The 28000-nt window shown below is 41.6% G+C and overlaps 3 protein-coding genes across 4 annotated transcripts; all 3 read right to left on the bottom strand.

Annotated features, from left to right (window-relative positions):
- Position 1: 1 nt before the first annotated feature.
- LOC139129605 (short transient receptor potential channel 4-like) lies at positions 2-17618 on the bottom strand. Its single transcript, XM_070695267.1, has 14 exons — positions 17118-17618; positions 14662-14849; positions 9755-9876; positions 8789-8896; positions 8172-8575; positions 7773-7960; positions 7257-7459; positions 6476-6615; positions 4863-5482; positions 3940-4135; positions 2578-2754; positions 1983-2024; positions 1168-1289; positions 2-666 (listed from the first exon to the last, which is right to left on the bottom strand). The coding sequence occupies exons 6-14, from the start codon at positions 7955-7957 to the stop codon at positions 126-128; spliced, it is 2226 nt and encodes a 741-aa protein (XP_070551368.1). The 5' UTR covers positions 7958-7960; positions 8172-8575; positions 8789-8896; positions 9755-9876; positions 14662-14849; positions 17118-17618; the 3' UTR covers positions 2-125.
- On the bottom strand, positions 8168-21575 carry LOC139127634 (short transient receptor potential channel 1-like). The gene is made up of 5 exons (XM_070693552.1): positions 21493-21575; positions 14662-14849; positions 9755-9876; positions 8789-8896; positions 8168-8575 (listed from the first exon to the last, which is right to left on the bottom strand). Exons 1-5 carry the CDS (start codon positions 21573-21575, stop codon positions 8168-8170), a joined length of 909 nt encoding a protein of 302 aa, XP_070549653.1.
- On the bottom strand, positions 20817-27965 carry LOC139129604 (eukaryotic translation initiation factor 5B-like). 2 transcript variants are annotated; one of them, XM_070695265.1, is made up of 2 exons: positions 27021-27965; positions 20817-22918 (listed from the first exon to the last, which is right to left on the bottom strand). In XM_070695265.1, exon 2 carries the CDS (start codon positions 22904-22906, stop codon positions 21719-21721), a length of 1188 nt encoding a protein of 395 aa, XP_070551366.1. In that variant the 5' UTR covers positions 22907-22918; positions 27021-27965; the 3' UTR covers positions 20817-21718. The 2 variants fall into 2 exon arrangements, with proteins under 2 accessions (XP_070551366.1, XP_070551367.1); XM_070695266.1 differs by lacking the exon at positions 27021-27965 and adding an exon at positions 23031-23088.
- Positions 27966-28000: the final 35 nt, after the last annotated feature.

Genomic DNA, 28000 nt, shown 5'->3' with positions numbered 1-28000 from the left:
ATTGTATTGTATTGTATTGTATTGTATTGTATTTTTATTCTATTGTATTGTATTTTATTGTATTGTATTGTATTGTATTGTATTGTATTGTATTGTATTGTATTGTATTGTATTGTATTGTGACATTATTTGAACATGCTAGACCATATTGGGTATTTAAACTTATCAATCTTCCTCACGGCTGAAACCTCGTAGAAATTGTCAGAACCAGATTCGGATTCGGATTCCGAATCCGAAGTAAGATTTGCGTCTTCGCGTGGCACATAATCTGCGTCATCAACCGATTCGTGGCCAAGACCTTTCTCTACTGTATCCCCTACTTCATTCCCCGGTAGTAAACCTCCCGTTGTCACCTGAGATTCAACCTTGCTCTCTTGTGGAACTACAGCTGTAGCGGGACCTTCTTCAGGCCCTTGATTAGCCGGAGTGGCGCCCTCGGTCGGCATTTCGCTGACGCCCTCAGCGTCGTCACTGTGTACGTCGACGTCGACGGTTTCTGTGACGTCACCGATATTTGCCTCCGTAGCAACGCACTTTGTTTCTCGCACAGGACGTTCTTCGAGAGCAGTTTCGATATCCTGTATCTTGCCCAACGTTTGTTTCGTAGTGTCCACCACACCCACGAATGATCTCTCGTTCATGCGCTGACCGGACAACAACTCGTATCTGTATTAGAATATCAGAGAAGATATCGATCTAGGAATTGGCAACATCGTTAGACTTTTCGAAATTATCAGGCACCGACAATGGTTGTTGTCAAATGAATTAAAAGAATTTAGATCGGCATTCATTTACATTCCAGTTTATTTAAATTCAAACACAGCGCAAATATATGTGCTATGCTTTCGACAATTATGTTTACTAGCAAGGTCTGAAAAGATGAAACCACAAACAAGCAACCTATTAGGCTTTGTATCCCGATCAAGTGACATGCATAGATCTTAATCGTCATATGCACAAGTAGAATGTTAGCAAGGTTAATTACCCTAACATTTGCAAAACAATATTTCCCATGGCAACGAAATAATCTAGTCTTCATGTCACACCTTGAATAATCATTTCGCTCAAATTTTGTCCTGACACTTTTACTGTAAAAGTAAGTACTTTATATATAGTGGGCATTTTCAATGACAATTCAAAGGTAACCACAAAGAAACCATATCTGACCTGAGACTGGAGATGTCCTGTTTGAGTCTCATTATGTCTGCTTGCGTCACAGATTTCTCTCCTTCCTTGGACGCTGATCTTCGCTCTGCCCAGTACCGTACTACCAATTGGTGACAAATCGTCTATAAGGAGAGAGAGAGAGAGAGAGAGAGAGAGAGAGAGAGAGAGAGAGAGAGAGAGAGAGAGAGAGAGAGAGAGAGACAGAGACAGACAGACATAGACAGAGAGACAGAGACAGAGACAGACATACAGACAGACAGACAGAGACAGACAGACAGAGATATTGGCGCATGGATCAGTTTGTTTATTAGATTTCAGAAATAGTTGAAAATACAATGCGTTTGTTGAATTTGTATTTGTATCTGAACGCATTTTTTAAAAAGTAAACAACGGTGACTTTTCCTTTCTCTTTAATGGACCTCCAGACGTATGAGGGCGCTATGTTTTCCTCGAATGATCTGCACATATGATTGAACCGCGTACTGTCGAACGGCATTTTTCACACCGTGCACACCAAAAAATACAATAGATACAGTCTGTTCGCTTGTTTGTTTTTTCTTCTCTCTTGAATGTAGACATGGCATACAGATTCTATCATATACAAGATACTTACTTGAATACTTACTTGACTGGCCCTAGTTGTTTGACTTGTCTCGTCAGAGCAATTCCTGTCGATGTCCGCCAATTGCAAGCGTGCAAGGCGTTCATCCCAGGATTTCAGCACTACTCTACCACCTAGCCTGACAGTGTGCTGAAGTTTATTCCTTCAATTTATTCTGTTTTGATATTTATAGATCCACAGACTTGATACTTACTACATAATTGTCTTCTATTTTCTCTCTTTCAATTCTCCTTTTCTAAATAAATGACAAACAAGAAGCACTCAGACAGGCCGTATTGAATTGACGTATTGCGCCCAGTTTCTGTAGACAAATCTACTGTGGCGAGGTCTCGTTACAATTATTGATAATAAAATTATATATTTTAAGTAATATCTACGATGTCAGCTGACATCCAGTTTCATGGCTTTATTGGCAATCGTCGGCAAGCGCGCACTATAACTCAGTGGGTGACACAGGTATGTCACGTATGGTTATGCTCACTTCACAAACCTCATTGTAAGAATGTTTTTGATTATGGTGACTGCATGGGACTCGGAACAATTAGCCTGCATAAGCGAAAGTACGGGGACTTATGTTTGCCAGGCAAAATACATTTGGAAGAAGCGAAATTTCAGAAAGGAAGTAACGTTTTAATAGTGAATAAGTTTTTAAATAATCAATATACTTGTACAGGCACGAGTAACCCACAAGTATACCACTGTGTGTGTGATGCTGCATGTTGTACCACGGTCCCTCCACGTGGAGGGACCGTGGTTATACGTAGAGTCGGCTCATATTTTTTGGTTACCTTGCTTCTCCTCTTTCGCTGGCTTGGACACAGTATATACTTCAGCTGAACCAAGAAACGCCAGACAGTTTTCACACTCGGGATGACGTTGAACGGTGGCGGCGCTGTGGTCCCCTTCTCGATGTAGCTAAGCCACAGCTGGGCTCTGGAAAATTTCCATTCCATGTCAGAATTTTCCTGGAATGCGGAAAAAGATAATAATGTTGTTACGGAAATTCGGAGTATAGCGAAGGTGACACATTCACAATTAGTTCCCATGAATGACGTTCAAATCGAACAGTTTCAATAATGACACCGACGTTTTACTCATACAGAGTTAAGTTTCAATACAGACAGACTGCATTCCGTTGTCCCTAGGCTACAAAACAGAGATCTATTTCCTTACCCGACTTTGACTTCATATAAGACGAAAACTAAAACTCGCGAAATTGTAAGATTTGGCGGTCCATGTTCGCAAGTCAAGCCGATCATGTCTGATACGCTTTTATTACATTGAATCATTGAATAGACACAATAGAGGGGGCGATACAATGCCATACCATTCCATGGAAATTACAAGCGCTTTTCGCTTCTACTGTCTTTGGCCATGTCGGAATTTAGCTGAAAATTACGACACTTATTGGTGAAAGGAGCTGAGTTACTCGTAGAGTATGACAAGAAAGATAGTGAAGAGGAAGTAAGTTGGTAATAATTTAGTGTGTAAGTAGGTGAACAAGCAGCCGCAAAGGCCTTGTACGTACGCTTCCCCGAAAAAATTAAATTTCTCTCACAAACTTTAACGGAATAAATAACATCTATTACTGTAGTATTTAGCCTTTGAATAGTTTTGCATAAATGCGTAAAAGTCAGTAATTAAGTAATTCAGAAATCATATAATACGAATGAACATCGTGCGCCAAGTGTATGAAACATAACTGCAAACATCCCTAATCGATGAAGCCATGCAATTTATTAAACAAGAGATATCATCACATGAACTGCGAGGGCGCCCTGAAGCTCTCACCTCGAAGTCCCACCGTGACCACAAGGCGAAACTCGTCATGACTTGACCTAACGCCTTTCTCTCCAGCTCCGATAATGAGAGAAGGCGAAAATATGAATATGATTTTTGTTTCGACTCTTAAGGTGAAGCTCCTTGCAGCTTTTTAGCACCAAATATTTCAGAACACAATGTAAATGGTGATTCTTTATAATCTCACTCGTCGTCTGCGGCATGTGACGCACCGTGTCAGTTTCCATTGCGTTACCATTGCACATAGTCAGTGAGACTTTGACAACGAAAATCCAAAACCATACCATCTCCAAATTAAGATATGAGTTTTGTTTGTCATGTGCGCGTTTAGGACATCAACCTTCCCTTACCTCTATCCTGGTATAGGTGTTACTCATCATGGCAATTAAAGCATTGAGTAAGATGATAATGCCAAGGACGTGGTACATAGCAAAGGCAAATTCGCCAATTCCCTCGGTGAGCACGTGATTGGCGTTCGTCTCCAGGTCGTTGAGTTGAATGTATCCGAACAGATTCCAAAAGAGCGCTCGAAGAGTGTTGGTGAAACTGTAAATAATTTTTGGGGGCGATTTTAGTAAAATTTCCACAAGAAAATAGATTTTGTTGTGTAAACGTCAAAATATCAGTTTATTGCACTTATTTTAAAGTTATCCTGAATTCTTATTGAATCGTTCCTTTCACAATCCATGCTTTGATATTTACTATAATTATCCCTGAAGTTTCAAAGGCTGAGAATTTACAATACAAGAGCAAAATAATGTAGGTTGCGTTTTCCGGCGCTGCAGATATCATGTTTTGATTATACTTTTGCTTCTCTTCATAAACGATGATTTCTCCTATTTTCCTGCACACGCCATTCCCCATGATTCCCCGGTCCAAGTGAGTCAACCAAACCCCTTAAAATATGCGAGCATGTGTAATCATAGTCTGAAAGATCCCGTCGCTCGAGGACGGACGCTCCAGAGGGGAGCGTAGAGAGCGCCCTCGAGCGACTGATCTTCCAGTCTAGTTTAAAGGGATATAGTCGTCGGAACTGCGCCTGTGCGAGTATCTTGTGTACAAACAATGTATTTCGTGCATGATATCAAGATGCACCTCATCATCATAGCTACAACATTTAAATTATATGATGATAGATTACGACAGACATGTTTTAACTTTCATCAATCACCATTGTGCCTTGGATACATTGTTGCCATGGGTCGTATGGGTCCCATACGACCTTTGAGCGCAGTTCCGACGACTATATACCTTGAATCAAGCATCATATGACCTTGTGAAACCTCTTTGACACGAACTTTCACCGCCACTTTTATTGCATTCAATGATCCTCAAGGTGGAGTAGAATTTATACAGCTGGGTAATGCCCATGGTGAAGGCCATCAGGACAAAGCAGAAGATGGCCAAGAACTTGGCAATGTCGTTGAACATCCCCCAGAGAGAGACGTGAAGCGGCCCGACCTGTTTACTGATGACGACAATGTTTATCAAGCGTAGTACAGTCAGTATGTTGGCCACTGAGAAGAGAGCTTCGACCACCAAGTCCGGATCGTAAGAATTCCAGTACAGGCGGGATTCAACGATGCTATTTTCATTTTGGAATTTGGACAATATGTCGGCTACTGTGTCGGTTTCCGAGAGCAGATCGTTCGTGCTGCTGTCGTCCGGCGAAAGGCTATCCATCGTCTCTATTATCTTCTCAGCGAATTTGCGCAGCTGCCCGCCGTGTATGGCGCTGGTGTTCTGCAAGATCTCGCTGACTGCGAGATCGATGTACTGCTTCAGCTCTTGAACTGTATTGTTTGCTGCCGGATTCTCGACGTCGTAATCAACCATCCTCTTGTTTCTTGTCGATCCGCCACCGAACGCAAGTTCTTGGTAGGCTTGGCGCCACTGGAGAATCAAACGAGAAAGAAGTCTGAGCAATGTGTTCATGTTATGTGTCCCCTTTCCGTTCCTTGATTAAAGGGAGGTGGTCGTCGAAACTGCGCCTGTGCGACTTTCTCTTGTTTACAAACAATTCATTTCATGCATAACGCAGTACGTCAACGTAGCTGCAACATTACATTTCATAATATTCATTGTTAACAAACATGTTTTTACTTTCACTAGTCGCCAACGTACGCCATAGATACAGTGTTTACATCGCTGGCAGGGGTCTAGTCTATGGCAACCTTCGAGCAGAGTTCCGACGACCCCCCCCCCCCCCTGTTAAGGTAAAACGAGCACACTGTAATAGTCGGACTCTCAAATGTTTACGATTGAGTGTACAATTTTTCTACATATACAGAGTGCGAACACAATTTGAAGCTCGTGAAGTAAATGTAATTTTCACCGTCTGGTTTTGTAGAGATCGAAAATTGTGTAGTAGCTTTGACCATGGAATTGAAATGAGAAATTCTAATTGTAAATAAAAGGAAATTTTAGGCAATTTCTTTCTCTTATAATACAAGTTTAAACGGTAAACCCAGATTTATTTTTATTTTGATGGCGAAAGAGTTCGTGTAAACCTCGACCGTCTGTACACCTTGGTTTCAAGCAGATGCATAGGTTTGCGAATCCAGTAAACATACAAAAAGCGACGCTTTTGAATCGAAAACAGTTTAGTTTCACGAGCGATTTTATTAAACTACTGAGTCATACTGTAGTTCAGAACGAAAAACAACATTATGCGTAGATATTATTTTTCTAGGATTGTACTCAAGGACCAAAAAAAAATTGAACTGCTGATTCGGACGTGGCAGGCAACAGTTTGTATGGTAATAAGTAACCACAGACTGTGCAGTAACCAAAGTCGACGTAAGGACTGTTCCCGCTGCGACCCAATGGAGGTTCGTTTGAATATGGCGCCAAAGAACAAGGATAATAGAATTGGCAGGTACTCACCCTGAGCCATGAAATCAGCATCAACGTGTAGGACATCCAGTACAAGGCGAGTGACAAAAAATCCATAAAGTTCCACGAGTCGGTCAAATATTTCTTCAGGCCTTCATTCCACACTTGTTTAATTTCCCGCCACGTCATTCCTGTAAAAACGGATTCCATCTTGTAAAACAAACGCTGAACATCCATAACAAGTTTTACTGCTTTTGAAACTGTCGGCTTCTTTTTGAAACGACAATGGCAGCATCAAACGTTAAATAATCTTTTTTATTATTCTCGTTTAAAAAGCCAACTACCTTCTTTTCTGCTGAAATGAGTTGGAACATAAAGTAGTAGGCATGCCTACACTATGCCGAATGCTCTCAATTACCAAGGAAATAAAAATCGCATAATTTTTCATGTTAATTTTTTTGCTTAGACAACGTTGAGTACGTGCTTCGTGGCCATTGTCATTTTCTATTTACTCTTTGGACCTGTAAATTATTTATTCACCTTGAATGACACTCATTATTGGACTAGTTTTGATGTCGTATTGCTGATATTATTACGACGCTTACACTTTAGACAAAAGTCATATTAACACATTTCTTAAGAAGTCCCTCGATGCAATATCGGACAGGCAAATGTTATGAAAAAAACTGCACAACCAGGCCAAGTTAGCGTTTCCTCAGAAAGGAATAAGCGGAGGTTGGAGGTCTCTGTAGAAATTCATCAATGTTAAACTATGATGCATTGTAACAGTCTAGAATACAACGCCGAATCAACCGAGCCCAATTTCACTTACCAATAATCCAAGCCAACATGATCCATTCAATTACTGTTGGTGTTCTGCCACGTGTGCTGTCCCTGATAACGGCGTTTTCCAACGGATCTATGGGATTTGAAGACTGCCCCCTAGTGATCAGGTCATCGATTCGAAATAAGGATATGAATATCAGAAGGACAAACCAAATCGACGATCCTGTGTGCATCAAGAATTTCACGTATCTATGGAAAAGGAAAGGAAAACTAGATTACTAGGTCAGAACTGGATTGAAAAATAAGGGGACGTTGAAGATCTTGGACATTGAGTCAAATATTGTAACATGCAAGCAACATTTACAAAAGATATCCGAGTCTGTGCTGTAGTTTCCCGCGCTTTGCAAAAAAATTATCCAAACGTGAGGTCAGGCTGGGTCAACGGCGCCAAATAGATTTTCGTTTTCATTTACAGAGCTAGAGTTCATCGACCATCGCTGAAATGCGCAAGTCTCTCTTGTCCAGCAAATAATTTCGTACATTTTTGTTTTCATTTACTTACGCTATTCGGAAAAACTTAATGATCCTCTCGTGCGGACACAGAATGTAGACCAGGGACAGGATTGGACAAAACAACATGATGACGTTGCTTAGTAACAGTTTCAGGAACATCCCTCTCTCCCTCCAGTCTGCCAGGCCATGATACCATCGTTCTATCAAGAACTGTTGGCAGTACGGATGCGCCATGAACTTGAAAAAAAGTACAAATTAGAGTAAGGAAAATCCTGTCATGTAAGAAATTTACTGCAACATTACATTTCTTTCGGGTATATTCATTCAATTTTTGTTGGTAAATGTTATAATTCAAGACCTATGGAATATAGAAATATGTTCTTAAAGGCTACCGTAGCATCTTGAGGTGGGGGAGGGGCATGCGAAATGCGATTGGTTTTTTACTTACTTTCTTCTGCTGGTAAATAACCGCTTCAAAGCATTTGTGAGGGGTGTCAACATTGACTTTCCCGTGTTTGCCAATTCCTTCGGGTTGTACGTCAAAATGGCAGCGGTCTCATCGCTGTTACGTGCCTGGGCCAAGAGCTCGGCGGCGAACACCTCACACTGTTTCTGCAGGGCTGTGAAATCGTCCCCGAACTCGACCTCCCTCTCCCCTAGCTTTCGCAGTTTCTCGCAGAGCAGGAACGCCCTGTTGATGGGGTCAGCCTCGGTCAACGTGATAAAGGCTTCACTGGCGAGGGCTCTGTAGACGAGAAGTGTTCCCACGGAGTGCTGCAGTGTGCGTTTCTCTGTGACGTCTACGGTTGCTGTTTCCGGGTCTTCCAGTGTCGCACCATAGGACAAGAGAAGCTGGAAAGATTACAAATATGATACGCTTTATCACAAAAGATACCAAAACTGATATTTACCAACTATATTCCCTAAGGGTGCATCGAACGAGCTAAAAAAATTGAATATAAAATAGTCGTGAACAAAAAATAAATAAAGTTAATGTTTGGCGACCGAAACCCGATTGATGCGCTGAAACATTGTGAATTGCATCACTACTTCGTGTGCACTTACTTTGATGATATCATAGTCGTTGTGGTGAGCGGCCAACATGACGGGTGTCATCACAGGGTGGAAGTCCTCGTTATCTGAACGTGAGTTGATGATATCCAAACCCTTCCTCTGCAATGGTGAGACAGAGAGCGAGACAAGGTTATCTAGCTAGCCCTGAATTTTCGATCACTGATGATTTCAACTCATCGTCACTTGAGAGGGGATTCATGTGTCTGGTGTGGGACCTTGTTATAGCGCCACCACTGTTCGGAGTGTGGCATTTAATTTACGCCACGACAATATTCGATCAGTTTAATGGCAAACTGATTAAAGTAATTGGTATTTCACATCTAAAAGCGCGCAACGCACGAACCAACCCACGTGATGACTGCTAAAACCATCTTTTATTTTCCTTTCCCTTGTCCCCGGCCTGCCAAATGCCATTCAAATATCACCAATTTCGTCTAATGCAGTGAAAGGGAACAATTTCAAAACACGAACATCATGTCTTCTACATAAACCTAGTGTAAATTTGTTTCTCTTCAACTGTTATGTTATTACCAGTGAGTATTAAGGTAGAACGCGCCTCGGGGACAGATATTAGGAATTTCAATTTTTTTTTCAATTCTTTTCTGCTTTACCACTTGGGGGGGGGGGGGTCATTTTAAAGCTCTTGGTGTAAGAAATTTGTTACCAGCTTTGTTTTTTTTGTTTTTTCGAAAGACGAAAATTGTATTTTTCTCCATGCACTTGGCACAGGGATGGCGGCCATTTTGAATTTTAAAAATCGGCAAATCTTGGATTATTTGTTCTTGTAGTACCAAAATTTGCACGGTGATCCCCGGCTTTTATTCTTGATTTTGAAAGAGAATGGTTGAAAGATTCCTTAAGGAAAGTTTGAGCAAAAGTTTAAGTCTTTCACTTTCGAGGCGCGTACTAACTTAATAGACAACAAGAACTGAGGAAAGAAAAGGAAGAGAAGCAAACCTTCATCAGTGTCTTTGAAAAATTGCATATCACCTCCACGGCTTTGTAAAACTGAAGATCAACAGCGCGTAGCAATGAGTCTTTGACACACACGTCGTGATGCAGTAAGACTTTCACAATTTCTGTAATGAAATATAGTTAAAACACATTAAGCAAATTAAAACGAAGGCATTTACTGTCACTATGAGATCGCCAAAGGGTGAATTCATGTGACATTTGTATTTCATGTACATATGAAACACCGGATATTTATTTTTCAAAAGAAGCACGATCGATCGTCATCACTCAATGGTCATGAGTTGTGCCAAAAACATCCGGGTACCGGTTATTTTTATCCAAAGGAAGGACGAGCCACAGTCCCTCCACGATCGATCATCAACACTCTGCGGTCACGAGTTATGCCAACATCCGGGTACTCTTGTCGCAGTGACGTATGACTCCGCTTGTATGATGCGGGTACTACACAATGGTTTGCATGCACAAAATAATTGGGATACAGTAGAGTTCTGTCCAGTGTAGAGGTCCGGTCACGCTCCTTCTTAGAACTGACAAACGTTGGCTCATGGAGGTAGCAGAGAAGGAGTCACAACTCGGCGGAGATCGAAGGGACCATGAGTTTTGCCGCTGTTTGCCTTACAAACTATTCCATTAGCACCAACGGGACTTGCGAACGCGTTTTCTCGGATTTAGGAAACAAGATTAAATTCGTTCGGGGTCGTTCGGATGTTTCGGCCGTCCCTCGGCAGTTGACAGATCTTCAAACATGGCGTCACGTGTCCAAACGTCGCGTCGGGAAGTTCGAGTCGTTCCACTGATTTGATGTACACGATGTTAAGCCGGCCGCACACGAGAGAAATTAGCTGAGCAAAAATCCTCGCGAGGAAAATTGCTCAGCAAACTTCTCTCCGTGTGCGGTCGATTTTTTGCGCGTTGCATCACTCTTTTGCGCGTTGAGTAAAATATCCAACATGTTTGATATTTTTTCCTCGCGAGGTAAATTACTCACCGTGTGCGCTCGACTGAGTTATTTTACTCACTACTTTCTACCTGCGCGCATGCGTGGAATCACATGACAGTACAAAATGGCTGCCCCTATGGAAAACGATAGTGATATTAATGATGCAGTTGTTGAGGATAAATAAGTTGAAATCTGGTCAAGTTATCCCGCCTTATACGACGTTAGATCACCCGATTTTAAGAATAGGGACAAAAAAGAACATGCACTTGTAGCGATAGGGACGAAGCTTGGAAAAATAGGTAAAAATGGGAGATTCGCATATTTGTGTTCTTTCAAGTCAAACATATAACTCCGCTCCGGAGATTGAGAGTTCCTCTCCCCTAAAAATTCCCTCATTTGTTAGTCTCGTCGTGCCGCGCTTGCGCGACTTTTATGTTGATAAACATCTATTTTAGTATACCTAGAACTTCTCGGTTTCTATCGAGGTGACATAGTAACTGCCCAACCTTATTTTATGCAACCCCGTTTATATATCAATTCTGTCGAAAATCTGTGTACGGTTGTGTGTAGATTCCCAAGTATGCTCGAGCGATCAGAGTAACCGCGGGCTAAATACACGAAAATCACTATCAATGTGATTTTAACATAATGTAATCCCTTTTCAATATTTAACAGATATTTAAATTAGATCAATGGATCTTTTTATTGCGTGTTAGTTTTGGCAAGTTCGTTTTTGCGTACAGAAAGGCCACTGATTTAGTGAGGCATCTTGGGATATTTTTTCAACAAGGGGGACACCCTCACGGTACTTAGCGTGCGCCGCACGACGAAACTTATAAGCTGATTAAACATATGCGAAGACCGTCACAAAAATAATTTGAATAATAAAGGCACAGCGACGTGGTAATTAGCATAACAGGGGCAGGTAAGTATCTTCGGTGGGGAGGTGTCACTTTTCTTTTTAATTTATTATGGCGGCGAAGCACTTTGTCACCTGTTACAAAAATGCTAAATGGGGCCTATATCTTATTGTTGTATGGCGCCTTTCATTTCGATACTGTGGCATTCATAGGCAATCATGTGATTTTCAGAAAAAGGGGAACATAAACAGAAAAAGAAATAGGAAAAAAAACCATTCATGAATTTTAGCATATAATTTTTTTTTATTTATCTCATAAAGATCAGGATAAAATCTGAATGTTTCGCCTTTTGATTTATCAAGTAAGGGTGGGTGGAGAGAAGGAAAAGCATGTTTGCAGGAAGTATATTTTACTTTTATAAATTAGTTATGGCTTCTCTCATTTTAATAAAAAATAATTTTTTAAACAATTGGCCGAAATGTCAATTTTAATCAGAAACCAATTGGTGTGTACAATAATTAAAGGGAAATTTACCCTGAACATTAATTTCAACTAATTTATCCTCAATAACTGCATCATAATATCACTATCGTTTCCATAGGGACAGCCGTTTTGTACTGTCATGTGATTCCACGCATGCGCGTAGGTAGAAAGTCGTGAGTAAAATTACTCAGTCGAGCGCACACGGTGAGTAATTTTCCTCGCGAGGAAAAAAATATCAAACATGTTGGATATTTTACTCAACGCGCAAAAGAGTGATGCAACGCGCAAAAAATCGGCCGCACACGGAGAGAAGTTTGCTGAGCAATTTTCCTCGCGAGGATTTTTTGCTCAGCTAATTTCTCTCGTGTGCGGCCGGCTTTACAGAGGTCGAGGAACAGATTATTGAGGAAGGGAGCTTTTGTATCTGCAAAGGCGCGGAGACTGAGTCGATGATAGCTTGCGATTACAAAAAAAATGCCATACATCGTAGAGCAGCATTGTTAACACGCCAACTTTTTCAAATCCAGTTCTTGGTTCTTGCCGTGTTTTATCATGTTGTACTGGCATTAATGATAAGGTTAAACAAGAAAGCATAGCTTTTAACTGCTACGTCCATGACTTTAATGAATGGTCGCGATATAAAAACAACACGTACGATGCATTGAAACAAAGCGTCGCAGCGTCGCCTATGGCGTCGCTGGCGTCGCGTCATAAACACCCGGGAAACGCTACAAGTTTAACCCAAGCTCACGGCAGTGCTGCAGTCCGCTGCACCATACTCAGTACATGATTGAAAAGTTCGTGATCAGAACTTTCATTCTAACAAGGAAAGGTTCCTGCGATCGAATGTAAAGTATTTTTAAAAAACGGCGTTAAAATTACCAAGATTTTGAGAATGAAAAACTTAAATTCCGTGTAACTTCACTTTTCGTGGACGGAACGTGTCGGTTCTTACACTATCATGACGCACTTGACCCAAGCTACGCAAATACAGTCTTTGCGCAGGCGTTATGACACTGTGGAGAAACTGAGTCGCATTAGCAAACCAAGGTTAATTTCACTCGGTTCGGTTGCGAAGGTAGCGTCGGCAACGCAAATGGCGGGAAAGGGGTGTTAAACAAAGGACATAAAGGGATTAAACCAATGGTGCACAATAGTAATAAACGTAATTATCTCAGTTGTGACTCCTTCTCTACTACCTCCATGGTTGGCTTAATTAATGTGTGTTAAAATTTTGGTGTCAGGCCATACTAGCCGCGTACAGTAGCATTTAAATGCCCCACCCCCGTGATTCTCTACTGAAGCGTTGAAAGTCACAGAGTGCAGCTTTATTTGCTAGAAAGGTCTGACGTCAATTTTCCCCAAGGAGCTACCTCCATGCATAGTGGTAGATAGATATTATGGCCTCAAAAGTCGCATTCGTTTTTAAAATTGTAGTTACAGTAACTACTTCCGGCCACCTCTTTTAGAAACTCGAAAAATTAGTGTGTGTATATATAGAAAATTAGGGAAATTTGGAATCACAAATATGAGTTAAATTCGCTGATATATATATATATATATATATATATATATATTATATATATATATATATATATATATATGAGCTCCTCCGTAAGCAGAAAACTTGACTGCGATGCTGCGTTTTGATTATCTGTTATGAAAGAAAATAGATAAAATATTACACCAAAACACATTAATCCTTTCAGGCCTAAGTCCGAGAGAGAGAGAGAGAGAGAGAGAGAGAGAGAGAGAGAGAGAGAGAGAGAGAGAGAGAGAGAGAGAGAGAGAGAGAGAGAGAGAGAGAGAGAGAGAGAGAGAGAGACAGAGAGAGACAGAGACAGAGAGACAGACAGACAGACAGACAGACAGACAGACAGACAGAGACAGACAGACAGACAGACAGACAGACAGACAGACAGACAAAGAGATAGAGTGACAGACAGAGAGCTGTGGTAAGATGCTAGAAAGTCAGGCCGATAAAGCATTATAGGCAAAAGTTGTAAACTTGCCCTTTATACGTGCTCATTACCATAATTTCATACAAGATATGAGTACACGTATCTTTCAACATAGTACAGTCTTATAAGAGCAATAGTTATGAAATGATGAAATAGTAAAACTATAAAATTTGACATAAAATTGACTTGTTTCGTCTGATATGATAAAAGTGACACCTAAACGCAGCGTTGTAGGTTGCTTGAATTCGCAGCTATAGCCTTGTCGTGTATATATGCAGCAGTAGCTTACAATTAAGCAATAAAGCACACCCAGCGATGATACACCACGAGATTTTGACCAGTTCACGACATATATGCACGAGCGATAGCGAGTGCATACATGAAGTGAAATGGTCAAAATCGAGTGGTATACCGTCGCTGGGTGTGATTTATTGCTATTATATCATAACAGTATATTGAAATTCTAGATTGGAACGTCAAAAACGGGTTTTTCCTCAAGCTGAGAGCTCGCGCGTATGCCAGCCGTGGTATATCGCCAATATACCACGGTTCTTTTCGCGCCTCGACCAATCAGATCGCTGTATATATTTGTGCCATCAGTATACTGGTATGATATAATAGGTGACATTTTCACACCTGACCTACCTATATGTCCATTTTCAAGAGCTATTTGCATAGCATCTTGTCCACTGCTGGCGTCGCTCAAGGCGTTATTAGAGAAACTGCGGTGTTCCAAGGCGTGCTTTACAGCATGCACGTCTCCACGTTCGACGGCAGATAGAAACAGTTGCTCCACACTGTTCGTCAGCTCTATATCCTCCACATCCATTATCCTGAATCAACGAAAGTGAAAACAGCAAAATAGAAAAGATGGAGAATAAAAAGACAAGTAGCAAGAGAGGCAGGCAAAGAGATTGATGAAGATGTACATCATCCGAAATGCACTTATCACGAAGTTTAGAAGGGGGTTGGTGAAAGTGACCTTCGTTTTGGTTTGCTGTCGTTTAAACAAAAGAGCTTGACAAAATCAAACAAGGTTTAAAAGCCGAAATTTATAGCATTAATAAGAAGAGTTTATTTTTCTAGTTCTGATATACAGCGTGAAAAATGCCAAGCACCGTGTATTTTGATATGGTGACTGAAACAAAATACTCCGTACATGAGTAAAATTAAACAAAAACGACACCCAAACTTACACTCGCGCACGCTTTTAACAATCGAAATCGTCTACTATCGGTCGCACATACTGTCTTCGACCACTTGTTGATCATCAGCTTCAGTTACGCCTTCGTTGAGTTCACTGACCTCTATTTAGGACGACTAATTTTTAAGCAATCATTACTGAAGCTATCGTTCCGTGTAGGGATAACTGTAAGGTGTGTTGTGCCACAGACTCCGGGGTTATCTCGAGGGTCTTGAGCTGAGAACGCTAGCTGTGCTATTAATCAAATCATCCAACTATTGTTCAAAAATTTGAAAACACGTATTTAACAACATAGCATCCATTGAATACTGTAGACCCAAGTAGTCTGCGCTTTAACTTGCGAGCCGTGAGGGCTATGTATGACCTGCATTTCTTTGGCGACAGAGGTCGGTGATGAGAATATGCCCGTCACGAAATATCAAGGCTGGAGTTACCATACAAATAACAGGCTACACAATTAGTCGATGTTAGTGTAGCGGGTCACGCGTAAAGTGTCTCGCATAGCAAGATCACATGTAACACAATGTTAGGCTGTGTTTGAGATTGTCAAATGCGTTTATTTTATTACGGTTTCAGGGTAAGTTCGTGGATCACGTTTCTTGCGAACAATCAAGATGATCACGTGATATACAGCTGTCTCCGGGCAGTATTCTAAATTCGATGACTCGGTTCAACGTTCGCTTCCACATAAAATGCCGTGTTCTCCTCAGTGATAGAAGAAAGGCCGAGGAGTTCGGGCAATGATATGCGGATTCTATAGGATTTTGGCAGATTTCAATGAACGACAATGATGAGAGATCAACGCTTTACACATGCTATTATGTCGTTCCTCGTTACACTCCGATGGACTACAAGCAACGCAGAGAATGTCTCATTTTATCAGTACATCAAGCGTGCGATAGCAAAAATAGGTAAATCAGTTAAACAAACAATCGGCGATCATTCAGCGTTCAGTGATCTCAAGATATTCATTTTAAGTATCGGCCAAGGGGCGTTATATTTTAAGGAGATTGTCAGAGTCTGTACTATGATATGCACTCGTATGATGCTCCTATGTCGACATTGATGACGTGTATATATCGAATGATTTTCAGATGACTTTATACAAGGGATTTTGGACTTTCTACCTTGCAAAATTATGTCGTCAAAATTGCAAACTTTATATTTTGCTTTTACATGTGTATTCCGGACTTTGCGTTACGCCCACTTGCTTGCACGGTACCGTCCATCTCCGCTATCAGAAAGACAAAATGGCCCGGTTCACGATATAAGTACGGCAGGCCTCCGGAGTTCCCACGGTGTACAAGAAGCTGCTTGGGATCACTGAAGGCGCCGGAAGTGTTGAGTGACCTGGCGATGGGTCGGTGTATTCAATGGCATGGCCATGGATATAGTGTGGCGGCCATTCTCAGTGTCGATGGTCACCATATGATAAATGGGGGATGCGACCATTGTGTCGAGACTCAGTTAATTTTCAGTCGCCATGGCGTCACGTGAATGCTCTGGCGTTGCAAGGCCTTGAGTTGAGAGCGACGATATTGGCATTTGGCTCTGAATGAAGAGAGAGGTTGCCCCTGGGGTTGTAGGCTTTGGGAACTTCCACAACGTTTAATATTTTGGTTTTTGTCCAACGACATGTCAAGTCAGTTCTGCTTTCATGCCTGCTCACATTTAGTTGTTCAGCAACGTTGAAGTCACATTTCCACCCCAAACGCCACGAGTTCGGTCTGTGACAAAAGGAAGTTTAGCGAACACGAGGGATGGGGTAGCGTGATATTTGCTGAACCATCCAGGTACCGTGCTTGGATTTCCATGAAGCTAAAGTCTATAAAGTTGAAAGACACCAGTTGAGTGGGAATTAGTCAAATTAGTCGACGGATGGACCATGTTAACTTACCTGTCTGACAAGGGATGGCGGCCACGGTTCACTTCCAGACGACGACCTCTACCATTGGCATCGAATGACACAGTTTTCTAACTTGAGGTTTTTGCTACGATTCAATTTGCCATACGAATTGACCGACGGACGGAGTCTACCGCTGCAACGTCGTCTCAATAACTGCCAGTTTGTGATAATGAATATACCCTCCAATAACTCTGCCACGGAACGAAGGTCTACTCGACTGGAAAAGTAAATAGCTGACACCCAGTCTTGTTATCCTTTGATGACGTCACTGGATCTGTCCAAAGATGACACCCTCGCTCTTGAATCGAAGGTGGCGTGTGTGTGTTTCCTCGGCAATTAAAACTGGACTAGTACTGTGCCGTGGAAATCGGTGACTGGGCTTCAAAGAAAAAAAACGCGGTCCGTGTCAGGAGTATTTGGCCGGACGGTATGTAAATAGCTAGAGAAAGTGGTGTACTGAACCAGGACGGGATAAAGCAAGCGTAAAAGGATAACCTCTTGACACAATGTTTTGATGAAAGACATTTGAATAGGTATGTGGTGTATTGGACGTACACAATGGCTTTGAAAGAGGACAGGAGTTGCAATAGAAACGCCACTGGCAATCATGCTACACTAATTTCAACAAAACTTGTATGAAACGAGCTCCTGTTTTGTTTCTTTTCTGGCGACTATTTTGGATTTTACGCTTCGGGATGTGTAAGATTTAAAAGCACAAGAGGGCGCACCAGGCAGTGATGTATCGTAGGGTGTGCATGGACATCAATCGGTCCAGGGCTGCAGTGGCTTTTGGCTAGGCTGTTAGCTCAGTTCAAACACGGTTCCTCCACAAAACGAGGTTGCAGCATCAGTGGTTTTAACCAATACGACGTGCCGGAGGATGTGCGACGTCATTCGGCCCGGCCTTCCCTGACTATTGTGCCAAGGCATTGGTTGTAATAACAGTATATAACATCTGTGTACCAAGTGACGATGACCACAGCACTCGGTTGAGTCAATAGTTACAATGCGCCTCGATAGAGAAAGACTTACTAGTTTGCTAAAACTTTCCTCTGTGAATATTTCAACCATTCTCTTTCAAAATCAAGAATAAAAATTGAGAGTCACAGTGCTAATTTTGGTACCAGAGACACAAATTACCAAAGCCTTGCCGTTATTTCAAACTCAAAATGGCCACCATCCCTGTGCGAACTCTACTGGGAAAAATAAAATGTTTAACTTTCGAAAAACTAAGAAGGTGACAAATTTTCTCTTACCAAAAGCTTTAAAGTGAGCCCCCACGTGGTAAATCAGAAAAGAATTGTAAAAGTTTAAGAGTCCTAATATCTGGTCACCCGAGGCGCATTGTACGTTACAAGTAAAATTTATTACAAAAATCTCCTTAAAGCGTGCATCCTCTAGACAGCTGTAAGTATAAATTGAAGGGTGATACAAGCTATGACAGACGACGTGCCTTGATAAAACTACACTGAGAAGTCATTCTTCCTCCTTGCGGTGATCCATTGTATTGGGCCTTGACTTCAAATATAGAATTTTTAGATTGTCTGGAAAATAGTGACTTGACAAATTTACGAAGCAGTTGAGGTCGACATTATCTAGAATACTGAGTTTTTTTGAGTGTGATAAAAATTGTCGGCCTTGTCTCTTCTTACATATAGAGTCCAATTTCACCATAATATGTCGAATCCTGCAGACTCGACATTATGTCGTTGGTTCAGACTTCGGGAATGCAAGAGAAGAACGTATAGTTCAAAATGCCTCTGCCCCGATATTTTACACGGTACGCTCGGAATTTCAATGTAAGGGACGAAGAAACCTCTAATTTTGACAATATCGGTGCTAAACGAGCCTCCTGCTTCTTCATCAAGATGACCAATTGCTGCCTGCTATGTCCCCTTAGTGGAGCCATGCAAAAGTCTCCTTCTCAAATATAGAGTAAGGCCACAGTCCCTCCACCCACTACTGTTGTTACGCACACCGGAAATGTCCAATTAGCAAGCCGTACCATTCAATGGAGGGGGGATTCAAAGTCTTCACTTTATAACCTCTGTGGTCATGGTGGTAGGACCACGTAGATGAAAGAGGATTCATATCAAAGAATGTATAGGGGAAGAACGGATAAGACAGTGTTGAAGAGTGGCCCGTAAGGAGGTCGCTTTCCCCCTTCTCTAAAACGAGGCCAAGCCGACACTTTCAAACGTTGTCACCGAGGTAACGTGAGAGAGAACAAGTCAATGGTGCTTTGTTTGGGCTGTGTCAACATCTGTACGACAACTGTCTTTTCATAGCATTAGATCAAACGACTGAGCGCATCGCGTTCCTACAGCATAACTAGCACACTAGCCTAACGGTTTTATATGCGCACTGTAATACAAACAACAAGCTTAAGGCATTTTAGAGTAATTAGAAGTCGATGAGCAGTTTGAAAAAAAAAACTATAAAATTATCAACGGTGCGTGTAGCGTGATGGCGGCATCTTCACTGTTGTCAGTACACCGGCGCGCATGGTCGTGAAAAGAGCAGACACAACAGAGATGAAAAGACTCGCCAACTTCGTGGGGGAGACGGGGGAGGGAAGGGGGTCACCTCTGAGACCCTTTGGAAAATATACATCAATGGCCCCTGTCGCGACAATGGACACAACACGATATTTGCGTGCGCGGTCTTCCAGGGCGTATATTGAAACCTATTGGCCACAAACTAAGGTGACTCGTGTTAACACAGGCTCAACTTCAACAGGGAGTATCCGTAATGCATGTCACGTTGACAAGTATTGTACGATAGTTAATGGACACAAACCACAACCATGGGCCTTTAGAATCCCGTTTAAAAGTGCTTGTAGTGAACAAGTAAAGACTTTTGATCAATTTAACAATTTATTAATTGTTATGATTGTAAATATTGATATACTTTATGTTGTAGCCATTTTTGTCGCCTCAATAACTGACAAATTTGGCATGCAAATTAAGGGCGCAGAGTACCGTGTGCAGAACATTTGTTGACGTATTCGCCCGCGCAGTAACTAACTAGTTTTGGAAATGTTGGCAGAACTTGAAATTATTGGTCCGTGTGTGAAATTACAGCACCCTACGGCACAAGTAAAGTCATTACTACAGCAAATTTAAACGTTATATTGAAAGTTTATCGGATTATTGAAATTTTAAATAAAGGCGCCGATACAGCCTTCATCGCCAATTGATCAATTTTTTTTCAAGCTTTATAAAAAATAGTGAACGCCGATTAACTACACATTGGAGACGCGTGATGATTTTTCCTTTTGCCTGTAAAATTGAACAGCAGGATTGACGCAAATCCATACCGCGGAACCACCGCTGGAGGGCGGTATTGAAGGCGACGAATAAGACGCCGGCAGCACGTATTTTTTGTTCTGTTACGTCAAAAGGATGTCTGTTTCCATGGGATTGGAGCTGAGTGGCATTGAAATCATAGACAGCCTATCACACACACAGTGAAATTCAATATTCGTACGTACATGATGACAAAGGAGTATGGTTATGATTTTCGTTCACCGACCTAAAGCCTGAGGCTGCTGTCGGCGTTGCATTAAATTTTTCCAAGAAGGCCCTCAAATCTCAAGCCCTCTATCGTTGACAACCGACGTTTCGACTTACATTTCTACTAGCACATAAGATAATAACGAACCATTCATCACTTCATACAAATGACATTAATATTGTCTTTGTTAGATTTTTTTTTTATTATTTTGCATCATTGTCAACAGGTAAAACAAGCGAAACTTCACAACGAGTGTAAACATGTTTGTATAAAAAGTATGGATTTTTGTGTCACCTTGACATTCAGTGAGTTGAAAACTTAAGTAACCAATTATGAAAAATGAAAAATTATATTTCTGTGCAATGATGAAAACCACACAAACAAACGGAAAAGGACACGGCCGTAATATCTTCAACAGCAACGCACGCAAATATGCTAATGGCACGGTTTGTTTTATGCTATATATTTGTTGTTACTGTGTTTATCAACGAATACTGCGAATCGTACACTTTGACCCTTTCTAAGGCCAGGGTAATCGGTTAAAATACTGATAGTTTGGATGGCAAGCTTCAAATTTAAGCGCCCTCACTGGCAGATATTGTATTTCTTGCTTTGTACGGGGCGCCCTTTCGTACAAACTTCGTATTGCGAGGCTAACATAAGTCTCACTTCACATGCATTGTTAAATCTAAAACAAGCACACACAAGTAAATGTATTCAACCAAAAAAGACAAAGCATTTGATGTTCTTCTTAATCTGATAATAGATGAGATTTTCTTCAAATGTTGAACTGTTTAAGTTGTGGTTTTAGAGCTTGTTGTGCGACAGCGCCCTCAGAATGTTTGTAAACCTGGGGTCCTTCAATACCTCGCCGCTACTGCTACTGTCTTTCATTCGTTGCAGTAACTGTTGCTTCTTTGTCGCCGCGGACATGTCGGCACCGGCTTGGTTCTCTCGCTCGTGCGCTTTCAATAGAAGATGGGTCGGCAAAGTTCGTGTGATTCGACGAAACAGCTTGTCTCGCTCTTTCTCCTCCTCGGTCAGTTCAACTTCAAACTGTTCATCGTTTTCAGTGACTAATTCCGACCTGTGTTCCCCAACACCTTTATGCAATTTCTTTGACTTTTGTCTTTCTTTTTCTTCCTCGTTTTTCGCCGTTTTCCGACAGTCGCTTCCGCAGCGCCACGGGCCGACTCCTCTTGAAGCAGCGCCTGCATGTCCAGGATCGTACCCTCACGGAGAATTTCTGGCAAAAATCTTCCGTCCTTGTTGATGGCGAGATTTGAGCGGGAAAGCTCACGTTCTTTGCCTTCATAAAGCACTGTGTCCTCACTTTTATTTTTCTCCGCTTCTGTTGACTGGAATGATTTCTGCACGCTTGAATTATGCCGACGTCCGGACATATCTGACGGTGGAATTGTCATGAAAGTGGCAGGATTTTTGCTTTCCACTACGGCACTGTATTTTGTGTTTGACTCGTTTTCAGCCGGCTGTTCGTCATTTCTGTCAGAATATGTTTCTTTGCGATACGATTGTCTTTTGGACCCAGTTTCAACAGGTTGCGTGTCTCTTGTCTTTGTTTTGGCGCCTCGAGTTGTCAGTTCTTGTGTATGGCGAATTGCGTCGTCTGCTCCAACCTCTGCAGTCGCGCCTGTTTTCTCGTCTCGCATATTTACTTCAGTCTTTTCCCTTCTGATTGGCGCCTCGTGCGCGTCGCCCTCTTTACCGCGTCGCGCCTTCATACCGGTTACATTTGTCAAACTTCGGGTCAAGGGTTTGACTTTGCCAAGCGATGATTGGTCGGTCTCACCCTGACGCTTCGATCCACTGGCGAATATTCCTAGAGCCCGTAGCTTGATTTTAGGAAAACGCGATTTAGTCTTTTCTGAGTCTGGGGACTCTTCCTTTTCCGAAGGATGCGACGTTTCTTCCCCCGGTTTTTTGTGAGTATCGCCGTTGGACTCGGGCAACTCCTCGGACAAGTAAGATGGCCGCTCTTCGGCCTTCGGGAACCTGAGTTCATCATCTTGATCAAACACTTGGCTGATAAAGAAATTTCGCTGGTTCCACGTCAGCACGTTTTCTCGTCTTTTCCTCTCATTTTCTATCAGCGTCAGCTGCCTTGTCAGTCTCCTCTCTTCGGCAGGGTTGTTTGAGGTCAGCACCGAGCCGATGGAGTTGGTTTTGACATTGAACCCGCTGACAATCTTCCGCTTCACTTTCTGTTCCTGCGTGATCTTTGACCCAGCTACTTCTGTCGTCATGGTTCTTTAGACCTGCCAAAACAAACAAAATATGTAAATGGTATAAATAATACATTATGAATATTGTGAAAAAAATCACTATTAACAAAGGTACCGTAATATTTGGAGAGTTTTCAACACTTACAATACAAATAATCCGAGTTCGACTTGCACTGCCAAGCACTGACTTTTTAAGCGTTTGAACTAACTGCTTACCCGCCCACCTGCCTATGGAATTTCGAGCAGACTAAAAAAATTTAATTACTCTGACCTGATGAATGTTTAGTGCGCGTGTAGAATATAATAGGGCGGTATATTTCAAACAAAAAACGGAATGGATCGTACAGAGAGGTTAGAAGGTGTTTTTGAAGTCTAAGAAATGCCATGATTTCCCACGGAAAATTGCAACAATACTATTGTTAGAGGGCCTGTCTGACATCTAATTTTTCGAAAAGAATGACTACTTTGTTAATGTAAAACAATGTTGTGGCTTGGCACTAGAGTGTTACTGTTTGACATGGACAAATGCACCTCAGCCATACAGATCATTGGCGTTGTATCCAGGCCATGCTCCATACCAAACGTTATTTACACTCCGACGTCTACTTAAAATTCCTTATGATTTCTAAACTCTAAAGGGCACGCTTTTCAAGGGGGGTTAATTCTTTCATTTGCTCCGCCAAATTCCTTTCTTCATTGTGTAGTAGTCACGTGATAGATAGATTAAACAAGCTCCTTCTGATCATCGACTCTTTCATTGTAATGAGGGGCTAATGATGTCAGTGATTGTACACAAGATGTCATTGCGAGCTGCTGTCTCCTTATCAACATCGGTATTTATTTCGGAAAACGTGCCGTACACACCGATACGAAGCCCGAGAGAGACCGCTTGTAGTGTTCACGGTGATTTTTACCAAGTCGTTACAGATATGCTTACGCAGTGTTGCCACAACAAACCGAGTCTGTCGTGTCGAGAACTTTCGTGATACGTGATGGAGTAATGTGTCTGAAACATGGACTGACGAACACAATCGCGTACAGGTTATCGGAAAGTTATCGAGAGTGAAATACATGCAAACGAAGGGGTCTGGTCGGTCTCTACTCTATTACCAGGCTTTACTGTTCTAAGTCAACCTGCAGGCAGATTGAGTATCTATACGTGTCCCAGCTTGTTATAATATAAAGCCATAGATTATAGTCAAAATCTTTTAGTTTAACCTAATCCTTGTTGTATATGCTAAGCAATAAAACATGTTTTATATCGATCGATCTCCAGAATATATGGTGCAAGTCCCCCTCACCTTCATTCAATCACAGTCCTACAGTGGAAGGTCTGTGAATACGTGTGCTACGTGACAAATAAATGCGGATTTCACAACAGGTGGTAAAAGTTCACGAATTCGATTTAAAAACAACAACAACAACAAAACAAAAACAACGAAATTCCGTCTCGACTTAGACGTTTCGCGCAGAAATAACCGTAGCATGTCTGCGAAGGTAACGTCTTAACCGTGGAGCCGTCGCAGGTTTCCCTGCCCTTTGTGAGCTATTGTTGTATGACAATCGAGCAAGCCACAGAGCGTGACTTCAGAACTCCGAAATGAATAGACATTCTCCACTGGGCCCGAAGTGTTTCGCTATTGTCTGACATTGTTCCTATGGCAACGTCGACTAAACTTTGCATTTAAAGTGATCAAATGAGCAACATGTGTATTCATTACTCGTCGCCAATACAGTGTATCCGGTGTATATTAACGTCTTAAGAGGTTTAGTCGGATCGGAATCGTGCATTACCCGCTGTAGACTGCAAGGACTGTGTTTTTTGTGTTTGTGTTTTGTGGCTGAAACCCAGACTTGAGGTGGTACTTCACGTCAGCAAGTACTGGCTAGAGACTATAAAATAGTAAATATATACCTAAAAATATTTACTCCTATATTGATTGACCTTTCGTCAACGAACATTACACGCATGCTTGCACAGTAGTTGTAATGTTCAAGTATTGGCAATAAATCTTATGACGTCACTCACTTGTCCTGAAGAAGGGTACACTGGTTCATGTTTTTCGTGGCAATTGTTTAAATATTATCACATGAGCAGCAACCGTTTGGCAACGTTCAAACAGTCACCCAATGCGCGAAATACTGAGATTTTCTGAACTTTGAAAACATAATCACCGCAGCGCCTACTTTTACCACGAGTACTGCCGTAGACAGTGAAGCACGTAGCATAGGGTTTGCGGTATTTTGACATCCCAGATAATTATCACCATAAAACTTCAGAGTACAGTTTGGATTGAATTGTGTTACATTCTTTAGAATGTACTACGTAACTCGTAAATTACGGAAACAAGCCTGACCAATGCTGAGACTGCGAGACTGCATTTTTTAACACCCCATAGTTTTGCGGTGTCTTTCTCCACTAATTGTTGTGACTTCACCTCCACAAGGAAGCAATATGTGCTTGGGAGACGACAATGTGTTACATAAGTTGACATGCCGACAATCAGTTTGTTTTGAAAAGGCCGACACAGGTTACATCATGGTTCAAACATTAGAACTGAATATTTTCTCTGTGCTCAGTGAGGAAAACAAACACCGGAGTTTGAAGAGAAGCAAATCTTCACTATCAGTTTCAAAATCCCCTAAACACTTGGATTACCGGGAAACTGCACCGGTGAAGCATTCTTATCATAGTAATCTGCTAGATTATCTCTCCTAATTGATTTTCACAGAGAATGACGATTAACACCTTATTAAAGTATTTCAGAGACGTGCTGTACTGTGACGATAGAATATGTAGAGCGATGGGGATAGCACTGAAACATAGTCAAAGTTTTTGTCCCCACCCACAAACGTTCAAAAAAGTGAGAAATTAATTCCTGGTGAAGCTAAGCAGTAATAGGGTTTAGGTATGTAGTTCACTAGTAGATTGTTAAGTTTAGTTTGAAGCATGCAATTAAATGTTAAAATTTGAACAAGGACGATTTTGAGACTTGCAACACATCAAGAGGTTGGATCTCAGTCAGACATGATGGCTACAAAATGCTTGTTTGGAATATTGATATTGTCGCGACTTGCGACACAACACGGATTTTGTTTTCAGTTCCTTCAGACGATGCCCGAGGCAAGTACAAGCATAGACAAACGACTCAAAGAACATTACGTGTAGTTCATTACCCAGGGAATACTTAGAAGTCTAAAAATTCTCAGTGGTTAAAATGAAAGCTTCTGAAGCAGTTTTTAGCAGTTTTAATGTATGGTCTCAGATGTTTTATATCGCCATCGATTTTTCAGTGCATATTTAATCATACATTTTCTCACTTGTATAAGGATAAAAAGTCCACAATATGACTGTATACAGAGACCCTATTCACCTTGAAACCGTAGGACTATCAACAAATTGACTTGGTCGTCATATACATATAGTGACAATTTAGCAATTCAGCAACATTGAGTTTATATGCAGATTGTGTTAATTCCTGAAAATGTTGCTTTTAAAGCTATCAGATGATTATTCAATGAACAGCTTCAATTTTATTTTTACACGCGTCTGGGAAACTTGAACTTGTCACTGGTGAGAATTATCCCTTTACACAGTACTCAATAACAAACGGTGGATTATTTGTCCATATTTTGTCGGCAAGGTTTTGCATGTACAGCGGTGATCGCAACACTGCATAAAATTACCGCTTAGACGTGTCTGCTGACGGTCTCTTATCAAACGAGGAAAATGACACCAGACTTTGAACGGGTGTAAATTGTGTCACCTGACGAAACTGTGATATCAAAAATCGATCGTTTGAGCGGCTGGATAGCAATAATGAAATACATGGGGATTAAAAGACAAACACGCTTACACAAGTTAAGACCCGCCATCATAAATTACCAAACCATAGCTTCAGTATAGCATTTTTCAAAATTCTGCAAATTGGTTAGATTGACACAACACGTAGGCCTAAGCCGCGATGCTCGCATTATTTACGCGGCCAAACAATATTTACTCGGCGTTCTTCGAATGGTTTATCAAATAAACCAATTTATTTTGAGATAAAACAGATAATCACCCTGCTGCAGTCAGCCCATCACTACAAACAAAACGACTAAACTCTGCACATGTCAAGTGTATACAGCTTACCCTATTCGACTGCTTCATGCGGTGAATGTTTTCTGGAAATACTTCTGTATTGACGGCCAGTTTTGTTGCAGTCTTCCTCTGCTCTGATCAACCGCTGGGCTGTCTCGATATTTTGTGTAGCTTTTAAACACTTCTAAGTTAGTAACACACACCTCGCCCTTGAACTTGATCGTACAATTGTACTGTCAATTCTTCTCACCTTCGAGTTTGCCATCGAGAACGGAATGAGAAGGGCGAATCACTAACCCGAATCGACTTTTAATGTGTAATTATCCTTTAATTATGCCGGTCACCATGACAGCAACTATATCGGAAAAATTCAGTCGAACTTGCCACCTGATCGATCAAATGACTCCGCATTCACCTTGAAGGATAGTCGACGTTCAGGGTTCTTCTTTCTCTTTTTGCCCCAAGTGACACGGCAGATTCAATATGTCGAGCAGAAATCCAAGTGTACTACTCGACGACAGAGATCGCACTCCAGTATTTGGCTAAACACACACTGCCGAACTCGTTGCTTTCTCCAACATGTCCCAGTTCTTACGCTCGTTGACGTCCAGTGGTCATTTAACAGCCTGTATTTAAGTCATGTAACATTAAACTCTTTCTGCACGAAAATTTGATATCTTCTCCTTGCTCATGGTCAGCACAAGGTGCACGGCCAAACACAGTCTCAAACCAAAACAGACCCGCTCTGTCTTGTCCAAGCTGTAACTACGTAACTCTGAGCCCCGAGACACCTGTTGACAAGACTCGGCAGGTTGTACAGTTCACTGAATGTTGACCTCACTCTGAGATGCATGCATTGTGGTCCTCACACTGCATTGGGTGTGGACAACAATACACCGGCTATTGTGTCTGACACATTACACCGACTTCGACAAGTCTTGGCGAACCATATATCCTTGAAAAGTGCTTGACGTGCCAACGATGACCTTTCGAACTTTATATTTTCGTAGTGCATGCCTACATTTCAGTGC

The sequence above is a fragment of the Ptychodera flava genome, chromosome 3 (genome assembly GCF_041260155.1).
Source record: "Ptychodera flava strain L36383 chromosome 3, AS_Pfla_20210202, whole genome shotgun sequence".
Lineage (NCBI taxonomy): Eukaryota > Metazoa > Hemichordata > Enteropneusta > Ptychoderidae > Ptychodera > Ptychodera flava.
Note: the sequence above shows the minus strand (reverse complement) of the source record. Positions and strands in the feature narration are given on the sequence as shown.